Genomic DNA, 27,900 nt, shown 5'->3' with positions numbered 1-27,900 from the left:
AGCAAATGAAAGTGAACGTCTCTCGCTCACGACGAGAGCAAACTCCAAAGTAGAGGAAGAAGTAAAAACTGAGCGAACTGAAGAGCGGCGGGCTGCTTGGTCGGGAGTAGTTTACGCGCTTCGTTTGAGAGGGAGAGTGATCTTCAGGATGATTCAGATGATCGTATGGGAGATTAAAAAAAAACGTTTTTTGGATTTTCCTTCGACCTAAGATTCATTCGAGAATGAACATTTTTATGATTAAATTATTGAGAGCTACTAAAAATTCAACCAATTTTTAATACAAAAATCATTCTAAATATTTTATTTCTCTTTATTTTTATAGGTCATGTTTTTTACCATCTTCAAGGCGATTGAAATAACCCCATTCTTATTATTGAAAAAGTGTTTATTGCCTGTTTTGAATATTCAAAGAAATAAGTAAGACAATTTTCCTAAAAGTCGAAGACTTTTATCACTATTAATTAACAATCAATTCCGTCCAATTGCCAAAGACACCTGTCACAACACACCGATAAATCGAATGAACGCTTCGTCTGCGCATTCATCTGTCTGGATTAGCTTAAGCCGCGCCGAGCGAAAGCTCTTCACTCTCCGCACAACTCCAAAAAGCAAATGAGAGTGAGAGTAACCAAAGTGCACCTCCACGGCATATCCCCCCCGAACCGTAAACGGGCGAACAAACTTTGCGCAAAGCTTCGGGGCCTCATTTGAATGTGCGCTCTCCAAATGCTGCGCTCTCCAGCGGCCGGGGCAGCTAAAGGTCGACGGTTGCTTTTATAAAAATTTGTTTCCCCAACCGACCGGCAGCTCAAACGATCACGGACTGTCCAGCGAGACAGACGCGCGCCAGCGTTCCTCAGTCAGCGTCGAAAGGTAGTATCGGACGTTCCGTGGGCAGGATTGTGACGATTTCACACCATTTCGCTCGGTGGTGTATCGCGTAGAGTCGAAACGGTGCTAGTGTGGTTTTTCAGTTTTGTAGGTTATCGCAACTCGCCGCTTTTGTTTTAACAAGCGCTCGAAATTCGTAAGGTCAGTGTTGCCGTTCGCGTGGTTCGCCAAACACGCCGAGGGCGATTCGTGACGCAGCATGATCGATTCTGCACCCAGCAGGAAAGGACAGTGTTTCCGGCGGACGGGCGAGAAGTGCGAAGTGAGAGTGAAAGTAGCGAACGAACGAAAATTCGCGTCTCGAAATCATCGAGCCTTATGAAAATAACAAAAAATCAATGGCAGCAAAAACATAATACGCGAAACTTGCTCTGAAGTACCTGAAGAGTGTTCCTGTTGGTGCTTGGATATGTGATCTATCTAGTTGCTAAGAGGGAGCGAAAATTAAGACGAATTTTTCCACCTTCTCATCATGACTAAAAAAAAGGGAGTTACAGTGATCTGGGCAAAGAACGTGTTTTTTTTTTCATTGAAGCTGTCCAACATGAGCGTAATTTCGTTTTTCGGTTGGAAACTTTCCGTTTCTTGGAACCAAATGCAGCGAACAGCAAAAGAAGCGGGTCAACAAACACATAAGTGACGTGCAAAAAAATGAACAAAACAAAAAAACAGTATATTGGAAGATTGATTGAATTTTTGGCACGCTGCGTATGATGTTTCTTTCCCCTTAACACTGTGATCCTGTTTTGCTTGATGGCGCGTTTGGCCACTGGCAGGGCATCTCGGGAGCAGCTGAGATTGTGCTAAACGAATGGCAAGGCGTGTGAAATTGAACGGTTGTGTCTGTGTGTGTGTGTGCCGTGAGAACGAGTGAAAGCCTTCGCACACAGCAAGCGACGAACTTCCGCCCCCTGGGGCATGGTAGCAGAAAAGTGTGTTTTTTTCTTCTTCTAGACATTAACTTTTGACAATTAGAAGATGAATTAGTTAGTTGAGTGAGAGGGAAAAAAGGTTCCAGTGATGAATTAGCGAGACGCTATAATACTACAACGCACGCGTTTCTAACAAGAAGCTACACTACAACGAAATCTGCTAGTAGCGAATATTCGTGACATGACTAATTAGTGACATTCCGCGAGTGGATGATAATCGAATGAAATTTCGTTTTCACTTACACACCTTGTATGACCGTGCTTGTGCTGAATATGGCCCGTTGTACCTAAAAAAAAGAAGAAACAGTTCAAAATCGTGACCGAATAATCAGCGAAAGCAGTGGGTATGCTATGTGCATGTTTCAAGAAGGTGTAAAACATTCCCTAACATAGAAAAGGGAACCACCCAGTGACTTCAAATACGGTCCAAACACAAATCGTTTGTGAAAAGAACATATTATACCGTCAAAAATGACGTTCAAGTCTCAGGGGCCAAACAAGAAACGGAGTAAAATCAAAGTGATTATTTTCGGGAACAATTTTGCAACGAAAGACTTCAATGCGCGAAACACTTGAAACAGGAAACGAACCCGCTCAATTGTAATGCGCACGTGCGATTAGTGAATTCGTGATTGTTTTTTTCTTCCTCTTTTTTTTTCTTTTGGGTGTTTCTTTCGTATTTGTTTCTAAAGTGGATGTTTACCCCCTATTTGCAGCTCCGTTTTGCAGGTTGCCGTTCGGCGTCGGGAGGAGTAACTTTCTTTTGTGTGCAGTGTTTGTTTCCGGAGGCAGCGGAGTGATCAGTTACAAAGTGCGCCAGATCTGAGTGTTTTCACTCCAAGTGTTATAGTGCATATAGACAGTCCGTGCTTGGTTGTTTAAATCCTGTCCACGATGAGGTTGTTCGTTTTGGTAAGTTTACAACTAATTTGTAACGAATAATTAAAGCAACTGCATGTATCTGCACCATTTCGCCAAAGACTCCCTGCGCGAAGTAGCACCTGCCGAGATCTTAATCATTATATGTTTACAAAACATTTTGCATACTGCCGCTACAGACGCACCAGCGCGCATATGTTTCCAAATCTTTGCACGTTTGCTTTACGCCCACGCCAATGCTCCGCGGCACCACCGCAACGCCCGCATCCGTTGGCCGGGAAACCGGACCGTGGGGGGCATACGGAATGGGAGGGTAATTCCGTAATGGATGGATGTGCCCGCGGAATTGCCCAACCGAAGACGCACCGAGGTCGTCTGCGTTGGTGTACGCCTGGTGTTCGAATTTATAGCTTCATTACACAACCTTCTTCCACACCCCTTGCCAGGCGGCCCGTCTTTGGTAGTGATGAGTGATTGCCTGTGCGGGTCGCCACTTGTGGTCATTCGCTTGTGAATGAGTTGTCGCTTCTCAACACCTTTCCCGCTGGTGCGGGATATGTAACATCTGCAGCACAACGGCACTGCATTTTCCCTTCATTTGTTTGACGAACTGTCCGCCTACGTGCGGCGGCACTTTAGATTTCGGCCCGGAGTGTGGAAGGAAAGTGACATCAGTTTCACTTTCGTTTCGGGTGATTTTTGTTTTCCTGCTGAACTGGTTAATTTCATGCTTAGAGCTTAAATATAAATTAATTAATTCTAACATGTTTAAATACTGAATGTAATATTAAAATGGCATGATATTTCTTGTGCAAATTTTGAAGTGTATCAAGATGAATGTAAGATGTATGAAGATGAATGGAATGTCCCTACCGATCTCCGATGAGCTCCTTTGTGTGAATCACTTCACCAAGCCGATCTGAAACGCTTGATTGATCGGTATTTATATTTTCTTTGCATTGTTTGTATTGGCAATTTCTCTTTCACCTCCCAAAAAATGGAAAAAATGAGCTGAGAAAAGGAACAAGTCGACCGCTATTTCAAAAGGTCTCTTTTTTCAAAAGAAATTATACTTTCTTCCCCAAAGCGAGCCACTGCCTACGAAATGTGTACAGATTTATGTACTACCACTTCACCGCCTTTGCGAGACGGAAATCGAGCGCCCGAACACCTTTAGCAGGATGTAAAAAGGGCGTTTGCGTCTGTCTGTGTGTGTTTGTGGGGCGCAAACTAGGGGGAAAACACTTTCCAGATCAACTAAATGGGTGTGCACGGGTGGACACGCTGGATTGATGAAAAGGGTAGTAAAGTAATTACGACAGCCTCAACGAGAAATTCAAGTTTTGCATCCCCCCCCCCCCCCCCACACACACACACACGGTCGGCTGTGTGCGTATCAGTGGTCATCCGTTATGTGGGACTGTGGGGATTTCTTTCACTTTCAATCAACGCACACTACGCACCGCACGACGTATTATGCACTTGAAATCGAGTTGTGGTGTAATTTATATTTTGTAAAAAAAAGTGAAACAAAACTCGTTTGTTATCGCAATAATATTGAACAATTTATTTGAAAAGCTGTTCTCTTCGGAAGACTTCAACGATAGCAGAACACGAACCCTCTTCGATTGGGAAGCAATGTTTTGTAAATTTGTTCCAAAATCAATTAAAAACAAGTGTTGTTTCAAAATTAATAAAACAAATAATAACAATCAGAACCAGCGTGCATTGATGATGCATCACTAATTTTTTAAACGATAACATCAAATTCCGATGCCAATCATTACACTAACAAGTTGTCTCTATCAAGTGACAATTATTAAAAAAAAATGTAATTCATAACATCACTTTGTGCGTCATCACGGTACCGATTTTGTCGCCTACTTCACACAATCGGATTACGCACCGTCAGGGCCAATGAACAGACCATCGCGCGCCAAGGGGACAAGTTTGTTTGGGCGAAATTTAGAAAGTATTTCACCATCGGAATCTGCAGTCACCTGTCGCGTCGGTTCATCCTCCGACCGGCAGCAGGCACCGGCAGCCGTGAGAGAAATCTTACCATGACCTCAGCATCCGTCCACCACACGGTCTCGGTCGGGGCCGGTGTCGGCATTCGGAGCGGAGGAGTGGCTGGTGGTGGTGGTGCCCGAAACGCTGATTTATTTATTTATTTACATTTTTCCCCGCGCTATCTCTCTCGGCGCTTTTTTAACGACAACAACAAGAGGAGACAGAAAAAAGACTGCGTCTCCTCTTCATCTCCCAATAGTCTTCGATGGGAAGTCAATTGTGTCTCGTTTTCGCTTCTCGGGCAGCAGTGGTCCGATTGTTTCACCAGGTTGCCTGGTCAGAGTGAGGTTTACTTTTGGGTCGGGGAATGGGGGAAGCAAACCGGAGCTTCTCCTTCGCTTTCTGATCGGCAAAGCGCGTCTGTCAACTGCGTGCCATCGTGTGCGGTCAGGTGTTTGTCTCACGCACCCTCCCCGACCGGCTGGAATTAGGGTCTTGAGGGGGGGAGAGAAATTAACACACTGCTTTTATGCGGCACGGAATACTGGATGATGCGGGAGAGAGAGTGCTAGAGGGGAAGCAAAGTAAAAATGAAGTCGTTAAATCAATATTTACCTACACCACGCGCCAATGTTGGCCACTTTGCCAGCCGGGGACAGGCTTATCGATATCATCGGGCAGGCAGGGAGAGTTGAAGATGGGACAAAGCGCTGATTTCTTTTCGAAACCATTCCCACCGTGTACCGTATCGGCTCCAAACCTCTGGGTGAGTTTCACTTTTTTCAAGTCCTTCCGAGATGTGCTTTTGCCGTCTCTTGCTGTGCGCCTCGTTTCGCCACCAATTTGTCATCGGCAAAATTCCGAAATTCAGCATCGCTGTGCTGTGCTAAATGCGAGCAAAAAGGGAATCTCTTCCAGTAGTTTCCATTTTCGCTGATAGCATTCCACATTCCACCATTACCTTGGCATTGCGGTACCCTTGGCAGAGGAGATGTAACAACGCAACGAACTTCCGGGCTAGATTGCATCCCGCACAAAACCCAAACCCACAAAACATCAAAACAACAATACGCGGGCAAAGATCTCACGGGGAAATGAAAGAAAAGCTGTGCTCTCGGTGCGCCGCGGGGGGCAATGCTGAAAGTAAACAGCATGTAGTGCATGATACAAACCTATCTTGAGATGATGCTGCTGTGATTCCATTGGCGAGTGGTACATGCATTCGTACTCTCTGTACCCCGTTCCCGTAAGGTTAGGTTTAGATAAGCACAGAAAAGGGAGCAAACGCCGCATCCGTTGTTGTGGCTGGTTTTGCAATTACTGGAGGGCTCTCCGGTAACGTAATGCCCGATTATGCCGCTAAAGGTTCGCTTTTGGGTAAGATGATGTCGATGTCGGAATTAGAGCAGCGGGTTTCGGGTGGGTGCTGCTTAATGTAATGAGTAGTGTTTGCCATTCGAAGAAGGAACCCCACTCGTGTGAGTTCACATAATAACGTTTGACATTTGGAGGCGGCGGAAAGGGTAGTCATCATCTGCACGCGACTGTGGCAAATCGGTTGGCAAGCGTGTTTGCAAACCATTTCATGTTGTGTACTTCAACAAATATTAGTAACTCAACATTATTGCAACTTGTTGAGATGATCTTTCTCAAACAACTTATTGACTAGTTTCGTTCTGCCGTATCGAAGCGCAACATAAAGAAACCAACAAATTAAACGTTTATTAGGTGTGCATTCAGCCCACTCGTGCACATCGCTCTCTTCATTCTCTTTGCTCTCTCCTCACCTTAAAAAATGATGCCACTGCAAGGTAGCAAGCGGTAGGAAAACCCACCACTACACATTGCAACACCACTTGCCATCGCTCTTCTTTTGCAAAAGCACTTGGGGCCAACGCGGGCCAGATAAGGAGAGCAATAAAATAGGCGTCGGTGTTGATTTACATAATTTCCATTTTCCGCACGGCTTTTTGCTGTTGCTGCTTCTTCTCTTTGCTCCGACAATTCGGAAGATTCATTTTTCCCATGCCCGTGCTGCCATGCTGCTGCTGCTGCAATGGTTTCCATTCGTGCCACCTGCCCAGCCGCCAGTTTGCCATTGCACAGCCCACGTGTACAAGTTGTGTACGGTTTGCTTCCGCTTTTCTCCGGTGCCGGTGCCAATAAGCTTACCGTTATCAGGCTGCGTTTTTTTCTGTTATGCCATTGATAGTCTGGGCTTGTGTGGGAGTGTTTGGGTGTGTGTTTTTGTTTGTTAAATGTACAATTGAATGAAGGAATTTGATGGTGAAGTTGCTGTTTGGCTTTTCCAAGATATTTGCAATATTTTTGCAAGGAAGACAGATATTCCTTTAACGATTTTAATATATTTCAAGGATCATGAGTTTCATTTTTGTACACAACTGATTGTTCAATGTCCATGGTAACGTGGCAATTGATGATCTTTGTTTTGAAAAATGAATGTTTCGTTGAAAGGGATTTGCCATAATCCTTTCCGTGTGTGTGTTGCATAATGTTTCACATATCCTCCCGAATGGACCTTCTTTATCCGCGCGCGTTGCACCGTCACTTCGATTCGATCCGGCCCATGAACCCATGCTCGATCGTAAAGTGTAGCGGAAATAAAGCCTTCAACGGCAACTCAGACCCACCCCGACCCAGTGGAGCCTCCTCTCGCAATAAATTCAATTAGCCAAATCGTCGTTGCGCAATGAACCGCGAAGAATCACCCGCACAAGGGAAAAAAGGCACGATAAAGCCCGGCCCAGTACCACCGCTCCACTGCCCCCTCCCTCCCTTGATTTACCGGTATCGAAAGGTACATTAGTGTAGCGCAAATGGTCCTTGGACAATCATTCCCCATTTCCCTGTTTCTGAGCTACTAAACCGTGGGGGTTGCATCTTTGTCCGGCTGCCTGCACTGCAGAGCACCGGGCCAGGAAGCGATCCGCGCGATTAAAGTGGCCCCAAAGATTAGGCGAGAATTGAGGGGGGTACGGCATCGGATCGAAAATAGATTCCCCCGTGGTGTACGGCGTGTACACCGCACCTTCGCCTGACCTTTGACCGCTATCGATTGGAACGGGGCGTTGGAACGGGCCCTCCGGGAGATTCGAGTTGGAGCTCTTTTTTCTCATTCAGAAACTCTGCATCGTGACCAGCATGAAAGGCTCGGTCGCCAACAAAGTAACGGACACCAGAAATCGGATTGCCATTCTCCCTGTGCGAGGCTCACTTTCGGCCATCGATCCGGGGGGGGGGGGGGGGGGGAAACGAATCGCACAAAGTGAGCGTGGACGAGTTGATGATTGGATCCGCTAATTGGCGGTCAATAGCGAAGGATGAAAATGAGAAGCCGTTTTTTTTTGCACGGCAGGACGGCTCACTCATCCCTCTGCCGCGTGCCCTCTCAACGCAGAACAAACAAAGGGTGCAACCTGTCCCCCCGGTGCCACCCCATTCCATCTGCCCCCGGTGAGAAAATTAATCGCATAAAATCGCAAATTCGTGTCCGACGGGCGGGGGTGGTTTGCTGCAGCGAATCGTAGATGAATGTTTGCAGCCCTCGGAACAGGGGCCTTAGGGAATATATTAGCCTAGCACATCTGGGGGAGCATTGGCAAGCTGTCGGGTGACCGTTTTCGAATATTGGGGCTGCTTGGGCCGTGAAATGTACAATCAATTTGCTCGATCACTGCAGCATTCTGTTTTTTTTTTTTGTAATGTGAGGGAATTAACGGGAGAAGCTTTGTAACTCTCGGGTACAGCAGCTCAATCCAGGGGAAAGGGTAAAAGTAAATGTTGTGAAGGGTCTATTGCCTTCCACGAAGGAGCCTTTTACATTTGTCGCTTTGTGCAAAGGATTTGGCTGTATAGAGGCACTCAAATTGTTCTGCAAAGTAAGTCATATATAAAGAGAGGAAAAAGCTGCTCCAATCTTTTCATCCCCTTAGCATATTCATCGTCTGTAAAGGTTCGTTTAGTGGTCGATTGATGGCAAACACATTTTATTAGTTTTTTGTAATATTTTTGGTTAAGTCTTGATTAGGCGTATTAGATTCCAACTGTAACATAATACTTTATTATTGAGCTATTTACAATAAATCATATACAATAAATATTACAATTAACGTTTACTTTGCTCTCGATGCCAGTGCAATGTCCACGCCACAATGTCAAGGGAGAACGAAAAAATAGACAAATTTTCCTATTTTTGAGCCAACTTTTTCTTTATTCCATATTTGTTATTATTCTAAAAATGCGCATATAAATATGTTAAAACTTATCTACATTCTCTGTACTTTTCACACAAAATCACTGCAAATTTCCTTCCATTTCCTTCAACACGCTCACACTCATCAGCGCGTTTTCCCGCCATGCCATGTCAGTAAACAGTTTATCGATAAACGTCTGTTTGCTGTCGGTTGCTGGGCCCCGTCCGGCCGGGTGATTAATGCGCATGCTCATGTAATCTGCCCGCCCCACTGTCCCAGGGTTCCACTCCCGGCCCGCATCGATCATCTCACTCCTTGGTCCCTCTCGCTCGCAAGGGATAATTTACCGCATCCGATTGAAAAACGATCCGCACCGTCTAAACTATCGCTACCTACCACCCGCGGCACGGGATCGACTGTTCGTCTTTATCATCCTACTTGCGGAAAACACTTTCATTTTCTTCTCTCGCCGTGATGGGAACAGGCCAGCAACATTGTGTTGGTTTGCGTCAGTGATCTCTCTCTGTCTCTCTCTCCTGTTCGATTACCTTGCTTGCCGTGAGTTTATGATGAAATAATAACATGCCATGGGCTCTGCGACAAGTGATCAGCGTGCGCGCGCACTTCGGAGCTTCTAGCATACTTTGGCACGCGCGGGTTCGCCTGCCTGTCTGCCTGTCTGCCGTCGCTCGTGGCTCACAATCGAACTCGATCAAACCACTGCAATGGGTGCTATTTTCGACGATTGATTGGATTGGATGGGGCTTCCCTTTTCCCCGGCCACCTAAGTGGTACAATTTTGCTCCACTAATCGTGATCGGGATCGGTAAACTGCGATCGCAATCATCATCGCTTGGTAGCTTTATTTAGATTCGAAATTTGGCTACCGCGGTTTTTTGGTGTGCGGCGTTCGAATTTGGCATAATGGCTGTGTCGACCGAAAGCGAGCCAATTTTCATTTCACCCAAAGCCGCTACGCTACCTGCTTGCTTGTCAGTCGTAGCAATTCCGGTCCTCCACTTCATAGCCGTCCCCAACACACAATGTAAATGAATTGCTTAAGTGAATTTTCGAACATCGAAGCCGCAGTGTCATTAAACCCGATAAGGCGGCACTTTCACTTCGCGCGCTAGTCGTCGCTAATTAGATTGTCACCCGAGCTATGTAAGGTAGAGGGAGAGGGGGGATGTGCATAATCGGGTGGTGGTAAAGGTAAATCACAGCCACAGGAAAGCCAATGCAAATCACCACTTAAAACAGTCGATTAAACTAAACCCATCCCGGACAAAACCGACCGGCTGCACAAAAGAATACAACGGGCGGGCAAGCGACGAACCGTCGCATCAAGACCGCCCGTTGACTTTTTTATGTGTCTGTGTGTGTGTCGGACTGGCTGAAGATCTCATTTTCATTTCATTTTATTCCTGCAACTTCCTTCGCTGACCGTTGTTTTTTCCCTCCTTTGGAGTGCGCACGCCATACCGGCCTGCCCTATTTGCCTTGTGGGACGGAAGTAAGTGTTTGACGGTGCTGCCGAGGTCAATGGAATCGTTTGCTCTCGTTGCCGAAGCCGAAGCAAATCGCCAGACAGAACTGCTCAGGTCATTGGCATCGGGAGCATCGGGTCAGGAAGAGCAGCAGAAGAATTTTCGGAGGAAGAGCTTGAATCCGGAGCACCGGTGAGCCCTACCGCTGGACGGATGCTGCCACAAGATTTATTACTTTATAGACGCACACACACACCCATCACATGGACCACATGCCCACCGGTACACGGGTTAGCTTCTAATCGGTTTTATTTTTTCGGTCACCGAAGGAGCAGCAGAATGGAAAGAGCGGGGAAAGTACAGTACACGAAACATGAAACACTACTATACTTTTGTGGCTGTGTGTTTAGATGTTCCCAGGCCTCCTTTTCCGTTCCTAATGAGATTAAACACCGTTGCCGCGGGTGCAGCGGATTTGTTCTTTCGCCTCTCCAGCGATCCCGTGGCGGCTCGGGATAAATGCGAAGCTGCGATGAGCTTATAATACGGTTGCAGTTTGTTGAAATGATCAGCTCTTGCTTGTGGTGCGTAATAACTCACTTAAACGCAAACGTGTACCCCCTTCACAGCTGGTGAGGAATGGTTTAATTTTTTGGACACAAAGAAAAGCGCTAGTTTCACTTTCATTTACAATACGGCAGAGGACGAACGAAAGCAGCAGGAGAATAATCATATAGATGTAATCTTGTGTGAGAATCGTGTGCAATGCTGGTTATCTGGTTCGCTTTTCCGACACTCAACACATGCACACACACACACACCGGAACCGGCGTCAAGGATCGTTTCACCAGTCACCGCTGTCACCGCTGGTGCAATTGCAGCAAAAACCCCTCCCGGCTTATCACTTTCCATCTTGCGCAAAAGGGCCACGATCAATCTCAACGTTGGCGGCAACAAACATAACCAACACACACACTCATCATAATCAACTGCACGATCGTGAACCGGTGTGTCGGAAAGCGCATTGTTTGCTTCGATCGTTTTTCCTCCCGGGCGGGACGGATCAAGTGACGGGGCCACGATGACAGATATGGACGCGCCGCCCCATTGCCGCCCGGGCTGATGAGGTGACATTTGGAGGTCGTGACATTCGGGAGGAGAAGGTTCCTGCCGGGTCGGGGCTTCCGAACCACGATCGTGACGACGGTGGTGGTGGTGGTGTTGTGTGTTTTTGTCTGAGTGAGATGCTCTCTTCGCGCTCTTGTGATTCCGGCTTAACACGTGGGCCGCTATGCTGCGTCGTGTTCAAGTTGCAGGAAGGTCGTTGCTCTCGTTTCCTATCGAACGATTGTAGCGTTTTGGGCGGTGCATGAAAGGAGGTGTTGGTGTGTGTGTTTGAATGAAGTTGTTTCCTCTACGACTGAGCTATGTGCAACATCAGCTAGAAAATTAATGTATTCGAATAGCAGCTTTCAATCAAGCTTTTGATTATGGCAAATTTTACATTTTGTATTTACAAGGTTTTTCAGGGGTTCTCATTGCTGTGGGATACTTTCTTGATTTTTTAAAGTGGAAGTGAACTTGATAGGATGAGAATTGGACTCTATGCCAAACTTTATAGACAGGCTTATTGGGAATTCCTATTGGATTTGTCCAAAAAAGATGCTAATAGAGTCCAATTCCTTTCACATACAGTTCATTTCCTGTAAGAAAAAGTCATGAAAGTATCCCACAAGTATGAGAATCCCTAAAAACCCTGTACGCTGCAGCTTTTTATGAGGTTAAAGTAATTAAATAGTGAAGCATCCCATTAAAACTTAATTTTGAACCATACGAAAGTAACAATTTTTATTATTTCACTCAATTTAAAAACGCAAGTTGTTACCAAATATAGTTCTTATTGAAACTATTTTAAACTTACCATTTTTCACCAAAACTGCGTCATCAAAATCATCATCATTAAGAAATAGTTTCGCTTTCAATTAAGGGACTTTAAAACGAGATGGTAATTAAGATAGCAATACAAAAGAGTCTGTGCAATTGAGGCTGACCTGTTCTCATACTTTAATACCAACCGCAGTGTTGTCCTCTTCAATTCCTTCGTCTTCCTAAAGGGAGGTTCGTCACCTAAAGAGGCATTCAAATTTCCCAACCTCTTTTAATGAAAGGAAAGCAATGTGCCGATACGCTGGGGACAGTTTTATCTACTACCATGAAAACTGAGACTCAAAGGCGGGGACAATCGCACTTATCGTCGATCTCAAATGCAGTTCGAGTGGCCACCCAAAAGATGCACCATCGCAACAACAGCACAACAATCCATGCTTAGTGACCTCATCAAGCAGCATTAAGGTCATTACATACGGTGCCACGAAACTCGCTCGGATGCGGGGGGAGGAGGAAAGAATTTAAGCCAGATAAAGTGGCGCACCCCATGAAGGAGGATGTGATGGTGCCTGGGGGTCTTCGACCCAACCTAAGGGACCCTATTAACCACGGCGCGCAGGTTTGTCACCCGTCCACTGTCACACGAGAGCATTAGGGCACTCTCTCCGTCTAAAGAAAAGACGATGAAAACGATAATGACTACAAAGTACGATATTAATAAATTAAGCAGTCCAGCTGGAGACGCTATCTCGCACGAGATTGGGTGTGTTGTGGCCTTAAAATTCAGTACTCAAGCACACACAACAAAAAAACGAAAACCAAGAAGGAAGATGCAGCAACACCCCCCGTTGGGTGGCTTTATTTCGGGGGTAACGAAGTTAAAATACGACACCGCTCTAAGGTACACGTCGCTAGAGCAGAGCGGTCGTCTGTTTTTACTTTCTTCTGGAGCTCTTCGCTTCTTGCGGTCTAGCTCAAGCACACACAAAGGTGGTGAAAAATAAAACGCTCGTTTATCTTTCGCTCTAGCTCGGCCAGGTTTCCTTACCCACGCTGCCAAAGATAGGGGAAGAACGAGTGCCGTGTTGCCCCTTTTGCCAATTTGGATGGGATCTACAGGAGGTCATCCATTTCATCTGCTGTCCCCTAGCTTTTTAGAGTCATTGCTGGATAGCTCCTCGATTACAATCTCGGGAATGTGTGGTCACCGCACAATGGCTGGGAGAGGTGGCGTTTGTCGTACGCGACGGAGTCGGAAGGGACGACCAACGGGGAAAAATTTCCTTTCATTTGCATGCTAATAGACTGCCACTAGGGCCCCGGCAGAGCCAGATCACTGCGATCGGACCACTGCGGGACATATTTCACGTGCTCGTCCCCTTTGTATGTCCGGCCGTACAGCGAGCCACTTTCTCAGCCGCTCAGCCGCTCAATGATGGATGTGTTACGCAAGCGCGCGGCGATGCAATTGCTTCTGGCCCGGTGCAACTTGCAAACATTCCTGCTCGGTTCGCTCGCATCCTTGAACGAAAGGAGAAAGGTTCAACCCGCAATACCGGTACTGGGGGTAAGGTACGTGTGGATTGGGTTGTTGAATGGCAAACACTTCCCTAACCACACCGGTTGAAGAAGAAGAAGAAGAAGGAGGGTCCCACCCTCTTCCTCTGTATAGGGTGTTGCAGCATGCATCACTTCCCTTTTTCAGGGTTGGCCGGCTGTGTCCGCAGTCGCCGCCGCCGTTTGGAGATGGGTTTCGCTCCTTCTGCTTCCTGCTCCTACCCCGCCGCTAGTTGACGCTTCACGCTAAAGGACAACATTCCGACAACCGCGCTTCGGGGGAACGCACGCCGAACGAAAGTGTAAGTGTCTTTCACCGAAGCCACGCGCGTCATCGTCCAACGGTGACTTTCTGACTTTCAAGCATGCAATCGCAACAACACACACCAAACGAGTTCGACTGGTTGTGTGGAGGGCTTGTGTTTTGCTGCCCTTTATCAGTGTGTCGCCGTCTTACGCTGCTGCCTCTTACGACGGAATACTTCCCGCCGTAAAATCGGAATGAATCTTCGATCCGGGGGGCGAGTCGAGCTATCTCGGATTTCAATCCGATTCCGATCGGCGATCCTCTACATTGGATTTCATTCGCTAGTTCTTCGTTTTTCTTTTTTTTTACCCCGCGTGACTATTGCAGAGAGGCGTTTGGCGGTGGTCGGAAGCTTCGACTTTCTTCGCAATGGGATGATAAAATACGGCGTCGTATTGTGTCGGTTGGGGCCCAAGTTCCGGACCGCATGGTTCACCACACCCAGGAACCGCTCCCTTTTTGAATGTGCCCACCTACCGCCGATCAAACGATTCGCTTAACCTTCATTTTCGCCCCAAACCGAACCCGTTCTACGGGTACGGGAAGGTGTGTGAGAGAGAGATGAGAGAGGTTCGTCGCTTCGGCGGTGAAGTCTTTCGTTTTTCAAACCAAAACCGGACCCCGGGGTCCGGTTTCGGCGCGCTGTGTGTCGTGTACGGGAGTCATATGATATGGCAAAGGAAAGTGTACTGCCTGCGGGCGTGATGTGTCCGCGTGTGTGTGTGTGTCTGTTTGCCTTTTCCACGGTTTTATTCACCCTTCAGCACACCACTCTGCCGGATAATGCCGCGTCAGCAAAGAGAGTGTGTGTGTTGGTTACACTGATTGCGGTGCTGCAATCAAAGGTTACAGCCAATGTGCGAAGCATCGTCGATAAAACGAGGGAAAGGAAGCACACAACTGGGGGTGAGGAAGGAAAGGGGCAAAAAATAAACTACAAAATCTATGTGATGCGCACACCGGGCTCTGATATGGTGTGCATTTTAATTGAACGCGCGCGCGCTCGTTACCACATCCGCGATGTCCGTGTCCTTTCGGTTAATTCGGATTATTTATGCACACACTCGCACACACTCACACGTAAATAACGTTTTACCAAACACAGTGTGCCTTTTTTTGCGTAACAGAGTGTGCGCGATCGCGGGGATGTATCGATCGGTTAAACATCAGGTAAAAGACTCACGTTGTGCACCCTTCCAACGAAACACAGTCTGCCTTTCACTTCGACCGGTGATGAATATTTGCCCATCATAACGACAGTGGTTGATAAAAAAAGTAGCAATAAAAACACCTGGTGCCTTGGAGAATCTTCAATAAGCACACCTGTAATACGTAAGACGGTCGATTCGCAATGGGATGATTTAATAGGGGACAAGGTTTTTGAAGACGTTACACTTTTGTCGGCTGGATTTTTGTACCGACATTTTCCCGTGTCACAGGGGAACTGAGTTGAAATTGAAAGTGTGTTGTTCAATTTACCGGAACATGAGATTGTGCTGATGAAGTTGTCCTAAACAGCGGAGCGAGAGATACGACAATCAAGAGGAAGAAAAGAAGCGGACCTAAAACATAAATTCCTTCATTTTGCCTTATCGGGACTGGTGCTGATGGTGCTCCAAAAATGGTCATCAAACAACGAACCGATGCTAATTTTATTATGCTACACTCTTTCGCTCAGGAATGTTCCACCGTGGGCTAGCTGGGTGGCTTGCTGGGCGGCACGATAAAATAGCTTTGATAACGCTCTCCCTCCGCTGTATCCGATTCCCTAAAAACAGCTTTTTTATTTTGGTTCAACTTCCTACAGCCTCGCCACCTTGGGGTTCCTCGCTTCAAGGAACTTTCCCTTTATTTTGCGAGATAACGATGCCCCGTACTCCTCGCCCGCTCCCCGGGCCTCCTCCGATCCCCGAAGTGTAGTAGCGACGAGGAGGTCCCACACACGTGAAACCGCGAAATAGATCCGGAACGGTCTCACCCTCCCGGAATGCGACCCGTGCTGATTAGCTTTTCCACTCTGCGCCCAACACACACACACACACATTGGGTCGAACGGGGTAGTAAAATTCAAATCAGATGGACTTGCTTTATGAACCGCGGGAGCGTGAGTGCGCGCGCGCGCGCTTTCCGCCGCGTTACAGGGTTCGTGTTACCGTTCCGGGAGGACACGGAAATACACGGCGAGTCGTCGTTTTTTTTTCGAGTGTGTGTATCTCGTTCCTGCCCCTTTGTGACACACACACACAGAGACCGTCCCGCTGACCGTGATTTGGTGTGCGGTGTGTCGTTCGGGAAAAAGGGAGGATAAATAAGTGAAAGTTTTACGGGACGCGGGACGCGCTTTGTTTCGTTGCTTCTATTGGCGGTGGAAGATCCAACAGCCGGGCATCGGGTGACACAGTCAAATCGAACACCGTGTTAGCCACTGGGTAGGGTGGGAACGGGTGGAAGCATTTTCGTTCCCTTTCGTACACCGAAACGGCGTGGGTACTAGCGAACGTTTTTACGATTGTATCGAATGATGATCGACCGGGTTCGTCGTCTCCGGTTTTGCTCCGGAGCGTTAATCCAACTCACGGTGATTCTCACGTGGTGTTGTTTCAAACATTTTTTGCTCCCCCTACTACCCCTTCCCCTAAATCTTGACAGCTTGAACCGAATCACGTTATCCCCCAAAAAGAAAACCAAAAAACACGTGTCGATTGATTGGCGATAAAGTGACACATTACGATCGTCGTGAAAATCCCAACGCACAAAGGGATGAAGGTTTTCAACGAAAATGCTCCCTAATGTGACAAGCTTTTGTGGTGATGGGATTATGTTTTGAAGGGAGAAATCTAATTAAAAAACAGGGAAGGGGGGGGCCTTCAACCTTCAATCATTCACCACCATTCGCTTCCTGCTCGATACGAGGAACTGTTGTGGCTGACCGTTTCGATGGACAAAACTATCAAAAGCGTCCCGCGTGTTAATTATGTTGTTACAGTAAGGCGAAGAGTGTAGGCATTGTAGCTATCTTTGGGAAGATTTAAGACACACACACACACACACAAAGCGCTAATGCTCGGCTTGGTCCGGTAGGCGTAGTAGGTAACAATTTGCGAATCGCTTAAATTGATGGATGGAACCACCGGACTCATCAATGCACCATCGGCGGTCGAGGCACGTTTCGTACACCCAAGGCAAAGGGCTAGTGGGTCAGTAATGTACGGCGGTTTGTGTGTGTGTGAAGCTGTGTGCTCAAAGCACAAACTTTAAGCATTACTTAACATCACTTTCCATTTGTATCGGCCGCCTGCCGCCACAATCTCTCTGCGGATTAGGGGCAAAAAAACGGAAAGGCTTACTGCAGGCCTGCTCCATCGCTCTACGTGCGGATAAATATTGATGGATGGAAGCGGCCAAACTTCAATTGCGATTTACCGAAAGCAGCCCAGGGTGCACCTGTGCCGTGCTGTGTTTGTTGTACGCGGCCAGAGAGCTTTTCCTTCGTTTTTACAACCACCGCTCTATGATGGTGCCCGAGCAAAAAAGGCTGATCCTCCCGTGCCTTTGCGATAATCTTTGCGATTCAACGCTTATCGCGACTTCGTTGTGCTTCGTTTAATTCCGCATGATGATGGATGGTGTGTTTTTTCAGTATACTGGCGAATACAGGTACACCGGTGGCGCTGGTTGCACTTTTTTGCGTAACGATTGTTTCATTTGTATGTCGTATTACAGTTTGTAATTGGGGAAGGTTAACTTATCCTTCATGGCGATGACTTAAGTCGATTGGATGGGTGTACTGCATTGAGGTTTTGTTTAAATTTCCTTTTATTTTATAATTTAATTAATTTAAAAATGAAATAATAACAAATGCATTAAGGCATCTACCGAACAATTGATAATAAAAGGGGTTTTTTTATATTAAAAATGAATGATTTCAAACTCACCTAAAATAAGTTAAGTCTGTAATTTCGTTACAAGAAAAAAAAAGCATAAAAAATTGTGTTTTTCTAACAACATTCTTCAAATAATGTTTCATCTTACAGTTTGCTTCAAAAAGCTGTATCAAATTAGAGTTAGCTAAGGATAGATACTTAGAATAGAGCTAAGAAGACATTTTAATTGGCATTGTAACACTTCCTAGAGACAGATCCCACTCTTTATGATCCCCTTCATTTGTAGGACCATTTTATTGACTTAACGGTCAACGGCGATCTTCTACACAAGATTACACGGAACCAATGCGTTCACGATTGACACCTAAATGCTTCGACTTTTGTCCTCTTCGCCAGTAAAGACGGTGCTTAGAATGCTTTGACGGCATTTGACATCAGCTTAGTAAAATTAAGAGAGTTATTAAAGCTAGAGGGAAGAAGGTTCATTTTAACAACCCATTTGAAGCGAGGTACAAACAAATAAGACATAATGATCGCGCAACAATCAAACCTATCGGACAGGATCCACCGGGCTCCTAAAAGTAGCAACACAATTGACACATTCCCGACACACCATTTGTTGTGTGCGGTGTGTGGTGGATGGGTGAAAGTGAAAGGAACACATTGGAACCGTTTGATCGGTGCGACGACACCGACGAAATCCTACCAATTTCATGAGGTTTAGCCGATGGTTCTCGGTTCATTAAAATTCTTATAATTTTATGATAAGGCAGTGCTACGTGCGGGGACGAACGGGATCTATCCTTGTTGAACCACCGAACAGAGAGAGGGATCGTTCTTGTCGGTTGTAATTAAATCAACGCCGCAGCGCAGTGTCGTTCGAGTAGTTTGCCGAAAGCATAAATCTCCAGATTAGGCTCCATGTACGGTAAAGAAACACGTTTGCTGCCATCCGACATCGGAGCCAACCAGTACACGTTAGCGTCGCTTGTAACGATGCATGATTGTACAGCGAAGTCACGTGGCCTTGTCGGTGGAAGGAGGGAAGGCGAAAAACTACACCCAAGTGACTGTTACTGAATTTTAGAAGGGGTGTACGAGAGGAAAAAAACAACATCAAGCAATATAATAAGCCAACACACAAAACACCTCTCAAATGAAGACGACGACTTTCTCTTTCGGCACCCCGTCTATTCGTTCCGGTGGGATTTTAAAAATTTTCGTTCAACCCGTTGCTCCGATCGGCAGCTTCTGGCAGTGTGAGGAATCACATACACGGGAGGGATGGCTACCAGAAGTTGAACCTGCTGTTGCTGCTGAAAGCCATCCCCTGATTTATTGTCCGCATGATGTAAAAACGTTGTGTGTCCAGAATGTGTTGTACGAATATTGGGTACGATGGTGCAGGGCCGGAGAAATAAATCGATTCCCCGGCCCGAACGAAGGCGAGAAGATCGTGTGACCCGGCAAACCCTGCCATCCAATCGAACGACCGTGTGGTGTGGTCTACGAGCTGTACGTTCTGTTGAGCAGTTTTATGATCCCGTGCTGTGATAGCAGCGGCAGAAGCGTGTAGCGAACGATTGGGGCGATGGCGATGACTCCCGAATGAAGGCAATATTTGGGGTGAGCATCGCCGTGTCATTGCTTTGTCTCGTCGAGCGTAGCTATCTTTAATCGCTCAAGGCTCTAGGGGGGAAAGAAAATTGAGTCATGTGTGATTAACGATAGCTTCTTGCACCGGTTGATCGCTAGTGGGGAATCTTGTAGTTTGGTGATGAGTTTGGAATCCCCTTGGGTCCTTTGTGTTGCTTTATGTCTTGTCAATGTTTAGATTATTAACATCAAATCTTCATATTTCTCTCTTTTAAACCTGCATATATTCTGTGTGATAGTTAAACACTTCCTGCACTCTACAAGCTGCATTGCATAACCACATTTCTTGACAGTCTGGTGCAGTTTTTCCACTTCCACGTTTGCAACATTGTTGCAAGCCAGCCAGCAGCGCTAAAACATCTTCCCATCCTCCATTGCTCATCAAGGAAATAGCACACAGCCACACATCCTCAACACAACCGCGGGTGATTAATTAGTTGTTGAACAACGGCAACGTCACAGCGTTGCCTAAATAAAGCGTGACCAACGAGCTAAACGGTCCGGCCCTGCAATATTCATGGCGCGAGGTGCCAGTGGGTGAAGCTCATTTGAAAATCATAACAAGTTGTAAAATCACCCATTTTGGTAAAGTGATGGTGGGTCCCACATTGGTGGCCACTAGTTTCGGTAGCTACTCCGAAAAAAAAGCTCCCTCGTTGGATGGGCCGGGTGAAAGATCACCCATCTGCAGCTCATCGCATCGCCTCGTGGTCACGGTTTGTCAGAGCGTGATCATGACGAGATCTGGTTGCTTGCCGAATGCTAAAATGCACGGATGGACGTGTGGGAAATATTCAAATATGAAGAAGATGCTACTTTTGAGTGTTTTACTTTTTTGTTTACAGACAGGAAACAGCCTCAAGAGGGTATGCATTGAAGGGTTTTATGCAAGAAGGGAACCTTTGGTGGCGCTGTAATTACAACAAGGGAAGAGTATAGAAATTAAATCTATCAGCTTCATAGCTTACAAACACAAGCCTAGAGGCTGACTGGTGGAAAATTGTGAACCCAAAACATGTACCCTCGCGGCTCAAACAATTCGCCATTGAAGGGTTACGTTAAGCATGCTGTATAATTATCCATTACCGAACTGCTATCTTATCCTTTCAGCGCAATGCGGGTATCGCATCTCCAGTGTGCGCACCAGGGTACGCCTGTTGAACCTGTGATGCGCATACGATGCTCACCATGGCTCAAACCGCCATCTAGATACCACGTTGCCTGGCATTGCGCAGGGCGGCACCACATGCTCCATTGCGGCCACTGTACACAAAAGCATCATCACCACCGAAACGGTTGAAAAGATTCCAATCGGACAATGCCGAGTGGAGGGAGCGCTTTTGTGAGTCGCCGTTGGTTGCAAAGGTTCACCACCACACAGGCGCTCCACCGCCACCCGAAGGCTCATCATCATTGCGATCGTTTAAAAAATTTAACTCATTTTTAATTGGACATTATTGTCGTCATCTGTGGTCACGGCAGAAAGCACTGCACGGGAAAGCAATCGGTACCGGGCACCCTTTCGAGGTGGCGCCCTGGATGGTGAAGGAAGCTGGCTCCACCCGGCCCCGAAATGATTAATGGCTGCAGCAAGGGGCGTGAAATGGAAAGTGAACAGAACACCACACGCGTACCAACCGGGCGCATCTTCTCCCGGTGAGACCCGGCGCGAGAACGCAAGATCGTGCACTGATACGGATCGACGCTATTACGTTACAGCGTACAGATTAGTGAAGAAGATACCGGTTGGGATTGCTCCCTACCATCAGCCAGGTGTTTTTTTGAAGGCATGTGAAAAAGTACGCAACCTTCTTCACCGCCACCACCGGCGTGATGCATGTTCTGTTCTGCTGGATGAAGCGAAAGTGAAAGTCATCCGATAACAGGGCGGCCCGAAGGCATTTGACGTGTGAGAAAATAATTCCACTGATCGTCTCCAGTCACTGGCCGGTTGGGGATTACGAAGCGATATTGTTGATCTTAAGCCACAGTGCTTGGATTCTTGGGATGACGCTGAATGAAGTTTGATTCATGTAAAAACAAAATATTGGAATAGGAGTCGGGAGTTGTTGCTTCATTTTAAAATAAAAAAATCTACAACAATTAATAGTCTCGTTGCGGACATGACTACATTGAGATGCTTTAAACCGTCTCACCCTTCGATGGTTTTAATTATTCATTTAATTGTACTCCAATTATATAAATTCCACTGCAATCGTTGCTGCAATGCACAAGAATCCGTTAAACGTACCAGAAATTGCTCTCACTAATCGCTTTCACCATTTTCCTTCCCTATCTTGCAGGCGGTCGCCACCCTGGTGGTCCTCCATGGGTACGTGGAGTGTAAGAATGCAACGACGAGCCCCACCGGCACAACAAAGGCGAAACCAGCGACGACTACGAAATCGGCCGCCACGTCGGTCACCACGCCAGCGACGACGAAACAGTCCGCCGAGCCGAAGCAACCGGGCAGCGATCGGGAGGCGCGCGGCAAGCGCACGCTCGAGTTCGGCAACTTCGGCAACGGCAACGGCTACAACTACTACCAGACCGTACCGGCGCACACGGCCCAGCGCCGCGTGTCGCACGCGTACCAAGACCCGGGCCAGTACAACCACTACCAGAGCAACTACATCCAGCCGCAGCAGTACTCGTTCCAGCACCAGCACGCCGGATCGGCACTCTCCGGATCCTCTGGGGGTTTCCAAGGTAAGATGAGCGCTTTTTCTAGCTGTCTTTGAATTGAGTAACACATTAAGCCTCTGTTTTTGCAGGATTCGAAGGTGACAGCAGCAACAGCATCGGCAGCTTCCAGTCGCTGCCACCGGTAGTGCATCCGCACTACATCGAGCCGCCGGAGCCAATCATCGAGATCATCATCAAGGAGAGCAACGATTCGCTGCCACTCGACGCCCAAACCATCCTGCCGCAGCAGAAGCGCAAGAAGGAGGAGGTGCAGGTGTTCTACGTGAAGTACCACAAGGACGAGACGAACGGGCAGCTCGTGCTGGACGATCCGCTGCCGGCCATCAAGCCCATCCCGGACGAGAGCGAGGAGGAGGAGGATCCGTCCCAGGAGCCGATCATCGTAACGCCCAGCCCACCGCTCAAGACGACGACGCTGCGCGCGGTCATCAACCCGGACTCGGAGAAGTACCACAGCAACAGTGGCATCCGCATCTCGTTCGGCGTGGAGGACAAGCACCAGTCGGGCCATCAGGTGTCCGAGTCGGAGAGTGAGTCGGTGGCGCAGCCGATCGTTGCGCTGCCCCAGCACGCGGTCGATCAGCGCTCCAAGTCGGACGTGTTCTTCCAGCAGCACCAGCAGTTTGTGCAGCAGCAGCACGATCGTTCGGTGCGGCAGCACTATCAGGCGCAGCCACCGGTACAGCAACATCAGCCACCACCGCAGCCGCAGCAGCAGCAGCAGCAGCAGTTCCATCATCAGTATAATGTGCAGGCTCAGCAACATCAGTATCATCATCAAGCGCCACCACCACCGCAAGCTCAGCCACTTGTGCAGCAGCATCAGGAGGCGCAAAACTTTGGACAGCAGCGATTTGCGCCGGCCCCTCCGCAGCAGTACCGTGCGCAGCCACCGCCACCACCGCAGCCCCAACCGCAGCCACAGTTCCAGCAGCATCAGCAGCATCAGCAGCACTACCAGCATCAGCACTACCAGCCACAACCGCAGCCGCAGCCGCAGCCACCGCGTGTTGTGTACCAGCAGGCTCAGCCTCAGCCACAGCCTCAGCCACAGCCACAGCAGCAACAGTTCCAGTACCGTGGACAGTACACGCAACCCCAGCCGCAACAGCCACAACCGCAGTACTTCACGCAGCAGGCGCCAGTGCCTCAACCACGTCCGCAGCAGGTTCGTTTCCCGGCCCCACAGCAGCAACAGCCGCAGCCAAATTATTATCAGCCCCAGCCGCAACCGCAACAGCAACAGCCGCAGTTCCAGCGCCAAGAGTACCAGCAGCCGAAACCGATCCCAATTCCGCTGCACAACATCAACCAGCAGCCACCGCTAAGACAGCAGTATCAGCCGCAGCAACAGCAGCCACAGCAGCCGGCCCAACAGCCACCGAAGCCACAGTTTAACCAACCGTTCAACAACTTCTACAAACAGCAGCCTCAGGTACAGCAGCAGCAGCAGCAGCAGCAGCAGCAACAGTTCCGTAAACCTGTACCACCGCCACCGTCCAGCCTGCAGCAGCCACCGTTCCTGGCGGCGCGTCCACCACAGCCACCCCAAACGCCCACCTTCCAGCAGCAGAACGAACGACCCAACTACTACGATGTGCCACGCCCCGTACAGGGTGGACTGGTGCAGCAGGCAGCACCGAACCTGGGTCCCACCCGCGCACCGGAACAGCCGAAGGGTTCATCCCTCTCCAGCCTTACCAGCAACGAGCATCTGGCAAACCTGAAGCACGTCCTGCCGGCCGGCGGCGAACTGGTACCGTCCGTATCGAAGTACGAAAAGCACATCACGGAAACGGTCAACGGACCGGCCGCGACTTCGCAGCGTCTCTCCGCCGATACGGGCAACCGGCCTCCGTTCTACAACATTCAGCCATCGCAGGAGCTCATTAGCCACTCGATCGAACCCACGATCGAGACGATCCAGAACAAAAACATTGGCCCGCTCGCCACCAACATTGGACCGCTGCCGACGCCGCAGAAGTACGTCAACCAGCAGGCAGCGCAGATCATTCCGAACTCCGAGCCCCTGAACTACCGCGTGGATCCTCGCTTTAATGCCAACTTCAACGCGGTGGCGGCACAGGGCAGCAGTACACCGTCCACTGTCGGTACGACCCGTACCACCTACTCGCCGACGTTCTCCACGACTCCGCGCACAACCGTCAATCGCTACACGGCGCCACCGACACCGACGACGACCGCCTACCGCACGACGACCACCACGGCCGCACCGCCAACGACCACCACTCTTTCGCCCGCCGAGGAGGCGGCAGTGGAGCAGAAGAAACAGAAGGCACTGTTCGAGCTGCCCGCCGAGGTACCGGACGACTTGCGCGAGCAGCTCCTCTCTTCGGGCATTCTCGAGAACGCCGACATCAGCGTGCTGGACTACGATAAGATCGGCGAGACGGCGCTGGAGAATCTGCCGCCGGAGCATCTGGCCAACTTCTTCAACGCGGGCGGCGGTTCGCAGCTGGCCGGGTCGAGCAATGTGCTGTCTGTGGTGAAACCGAACGGTGACAAGCTGGCGGAGAAGTTCATCACCAAGAACTACGATGTGAAGGACAAGCGGGACGAGCGCGATCGGTACGAAATCGCACAGCAGGGACAGGAGGGTGCGGTGCAGCAGGCGGAGGAAGACCAGCCAACGATCGTGACGATGCCGGAGCGGCAGAACGTTGATCTGAAGGTGGTGCGGTTTGATTCGAACAATCAGCGCAACGTGACGGATCGCTACATTAAGCAGGACTCGACCATTCTGCCGTCGGTCGATGTGACCGGGGAGGATGATTCGGGTGCGTCGGATCAGGTGTTTAATCGCTATCTGCCGCTGAAGATCAATGGCGCCCAGTTCCCGATACCCGATGTGGCGGAGCTGCGCGGTCGTAAGATTGCGAGCGTCGTTGTGCTGGCACCGGTGGATAGTGGAGCGTCGTCGACGGCGGGCAAGAGCGGGGAGAGCGACGAGGGCAGCAGCACCGGCGGGTTTCTGATCAATGCCGAGGAGGATGCGGCCGAGCAGGAGCAGCAGCAGCAGCAGTCGCGGTTCGAGCGCGATGTGCTGCTCGACTCGAAGAAGATCAAGTTCATTGCGGGCGAAGCGCTGAAGCAGCTGATCAAGAAGCCGTCGAGGGAGAACTTCCGCCGGTGGTTGGACCGCGAGGGCAAGACGGACGTCGATCTGCAGAGCGTGGTGCTGCTGGTGACGAGGTAAGTTAAATGGGAGGGGTTGAAATATCTTTTAAAAAATACAATTTTAAAATTCTATTTGTTTTTGTTTCGAATTTTCAAAAGGAACGATTACGACGAGCAGGAAATCTTCATGTACGACATCGCGACCAAGGGCGTGACGCATCTGAGCGGTGAGCTGTCGGCCGCCTTCGTCCAGGTAGCGGAGGAGAACGCCAAAACGCAAAACTTTGACGAGGTCCCGATCGTGGACAGTGGAATTGTCGAGCAGATGGAAACGAAGTCATCGGTGGAGAATAGTGCCGACTATGGTTCGTACGCACTGACCTCGTCCGAGGAGCAGGACGATCAGGCCCAAGCGTCGGAGCGGAAAGCGATCTACGTCTATCCGGAAAACTACCGAGGGTTGGAGGTCAACTCCGGCTACAGTAACATTAAGAAGTAAGAACTCGCCTCCCGCCCGTGTGTGAACCCGTGAAATACCCTTTTCTTTCCCGTTGTGCTGGAAGGAAGAAAGTTCAAACAACTGCGCTAGCTAGGTGACTCCTTACCCCAGAGATGGAGAGAAACGAATTGCTGCTGCCGGTATAAGAGTATAAGAAGAGCCTGTGTTTGACTCTGCATAATAAGTTAGATTCAGGCTCGATCGATGGATTTCTTCGGCAGTGGTAGCGTTTGGTAGAAGATGACCGTGAGGCAGAGCATGCATTAAGAAATACTCGTTTAGAGAAAGCAGTCAAAATGCTTCAATTGCGAACCAGAGAGAGAGAGATGGATGAGAATGTTGAGGCACGCAACAGTGTGTTCCTTCTCCAGAACGAGCAAGAGGCCAGCAATGAACCAATATGTAGGGGGCGCTTTCGTTCACAAACTGTAAATAGTATGCACCGTCGGGGAGATGTATGCGGGAAACCTGTACACTCCCGACCAATTAGGTAGGACAATTGATGTACTTTAATGAAAACACAAACCTAAATCGAATCCAGATTTTTCCAAGTTGCCAGAATTCGTTCGATCGCGATCGATACGATCGCTGGGGTGAGAGTGCCGTTCTTCAACGACTCCGCCACTCAGCCTCCTCGATCGATCGATTGCAATCGAAGAACTTTTGCGAGAAGAATGTCGTACTAGCCTAGCTATATATATATACCTATAGTAGAGAAGAGCCGTAACGGAGAGAGAGGACCGATAATGTTAGGCATTTTTTTGTTTTGTTTCCTATTTGTCTGACGCTCGGTAGGATCTTTTGTTTTTTAAAGTTGTGTGTTTTGTTTTAAATTTGTGCAATACACATATTGCATCCCATCCGTTTGGCAGTTAAAGTTTTTGAGTAACAAAATTATAGGGGAGCGCTGCAGAAAAAAATTTTGCCCCTTTGCGATCCCGATTGTCGATCGAACAGTAGGCGCAGGCGTGTTGTGTAAATTATTAGATTTCCACTATCCAGTTAGTAGTGTGCTATCGTAGTAGTACATGATAGGAAACACACAAACCCCTAAACATTCTACTAATGGCGCATTATGTGTAAGCTTATTACTCTTTTTCTTACCAATTTCTTTGGTTTTTTTTAACCACTAGTTCCTTTTGAAGGAATGTTTTCTTTTTGTTTTACCTGTCTCATCTCTCCCACTCTCTATTTTGCTAAATGTTGTAAATTGTAATACTAAAAGCTCTTACCTGGAATACTCCACATTTCGCTCTGTCTCTCTCTCTCTCTCTCTCTCTCTTTTCTCCTTTACTACCATAATGGAAACTATTTTTCAAATAAATGTTAATAGAATTTGAATGTTCAAGTGTGTTGTTGCTGTTTTAACCGAAAATAGTGTTCGTTTAGTACAACTGTGTGTGTGTTTCATTTGTTGATGTTCGATGTTGGTAGATTTTGTATATCATTTTATTTGTTTATATTCGTTTTATTCATTACACGTTTACAGTTTACGTTACACGTTACACGTTTTATGAACTTTACCCGCTTTCAAACACTTTACTTTAGTCTGACTATTAAAAAAAAAAACAAAAACAAAAACACAGTTAGAATAACTGAAATACCTTACTTTTTTTTAATCAAATTTCCCAATCGCTATTGGGTCGCTTCCCAATAAATTTTGGATGCTTCTCAATTATTTTTTAATATTGCACAATTTATTGAGCATTTACAAAGCTTTTTGAACCATTTGTTTTTATTTTCAATGTGCACATAATTATTCACTGTCTCTAAGATGTTCTTCACCAGCTGTCAAATGATGCATTTGCTTCACAATGAAATTTCAGTTTTTACACATGATTTTCAAC

The 27,900-nt window shown here is 48.0% G+C and overlaps 2 protein-coding genes across 2 annotated transcripts in view; one reads left to right on the top strand and one right to left on the bottom strand.

The window, feature by feature from the left end:
• Positions 1-27,900, bottom strand: part of LOC120953004 (uncharacterized) — a 218,831-nt gene that overhangs the window by 166,883 nt on the left and 24,048 nt on the right. The window lies entirely within an intron of this gene.
• On the top strand, positions 804-26,765 carry LOC120951307 (mastermind-like protein 2). The gene is made up of 5 exons (XM_040369940.2): positions 804-876; positions 2,543-2,738; positions 22,014-22,419; positions 22,485-25,629; positions 25,714-26,765. Exons 2-5 carry the CDS (start codon positions 2,721-2,723, stop codon positions 26,051-26,053), a joined length of 3,909 nt encoding a protein of 1,302 aa, XP_040225874.2. The 5' UTR covers positions 804-876; positions 2,543-2,720; the 3' UTR covers positions 26,054-26,765.

This window comes from Anopheles coluzzii, chromosome 2, assembly GCF_943734685.1.
Source record: "Anopheles coluzzii chromosome 2, AcolN3, whole genome shotgun sequence".
NCBI classification, from domain to species: Eukaryota; Metazoa; Arthropoda; class Insecta; order Diptera; family Culicidae; genus Anopheles; species Anopheles coluzzii.
The sequence above is the reverse complement of the archived record's forward strand: the minus strand, read 5'-3'. Positions and strand labels throughout refer to the sequence as shown.

Bases quoted from the DNA above. Each gene is read 5' to 3' on its own strand.
- LOC120951307 (XM_040369940.2), top strand. The intron at 22,420-22,484 runs GTAAGATGAGCG...CTGTTTTTGCAG, and splicing joins ATCCTCTGGGGGTTTCCAAG to GATTCGAAGGTGACAGCAGC. The intron at 25,630-25,713 runs GTAAGTTAAATG...AATTTTCAAAAG, and splicing joins GTGGTGCTGCTGGTGACGAG to GAACGATTACGACGAGCAGG.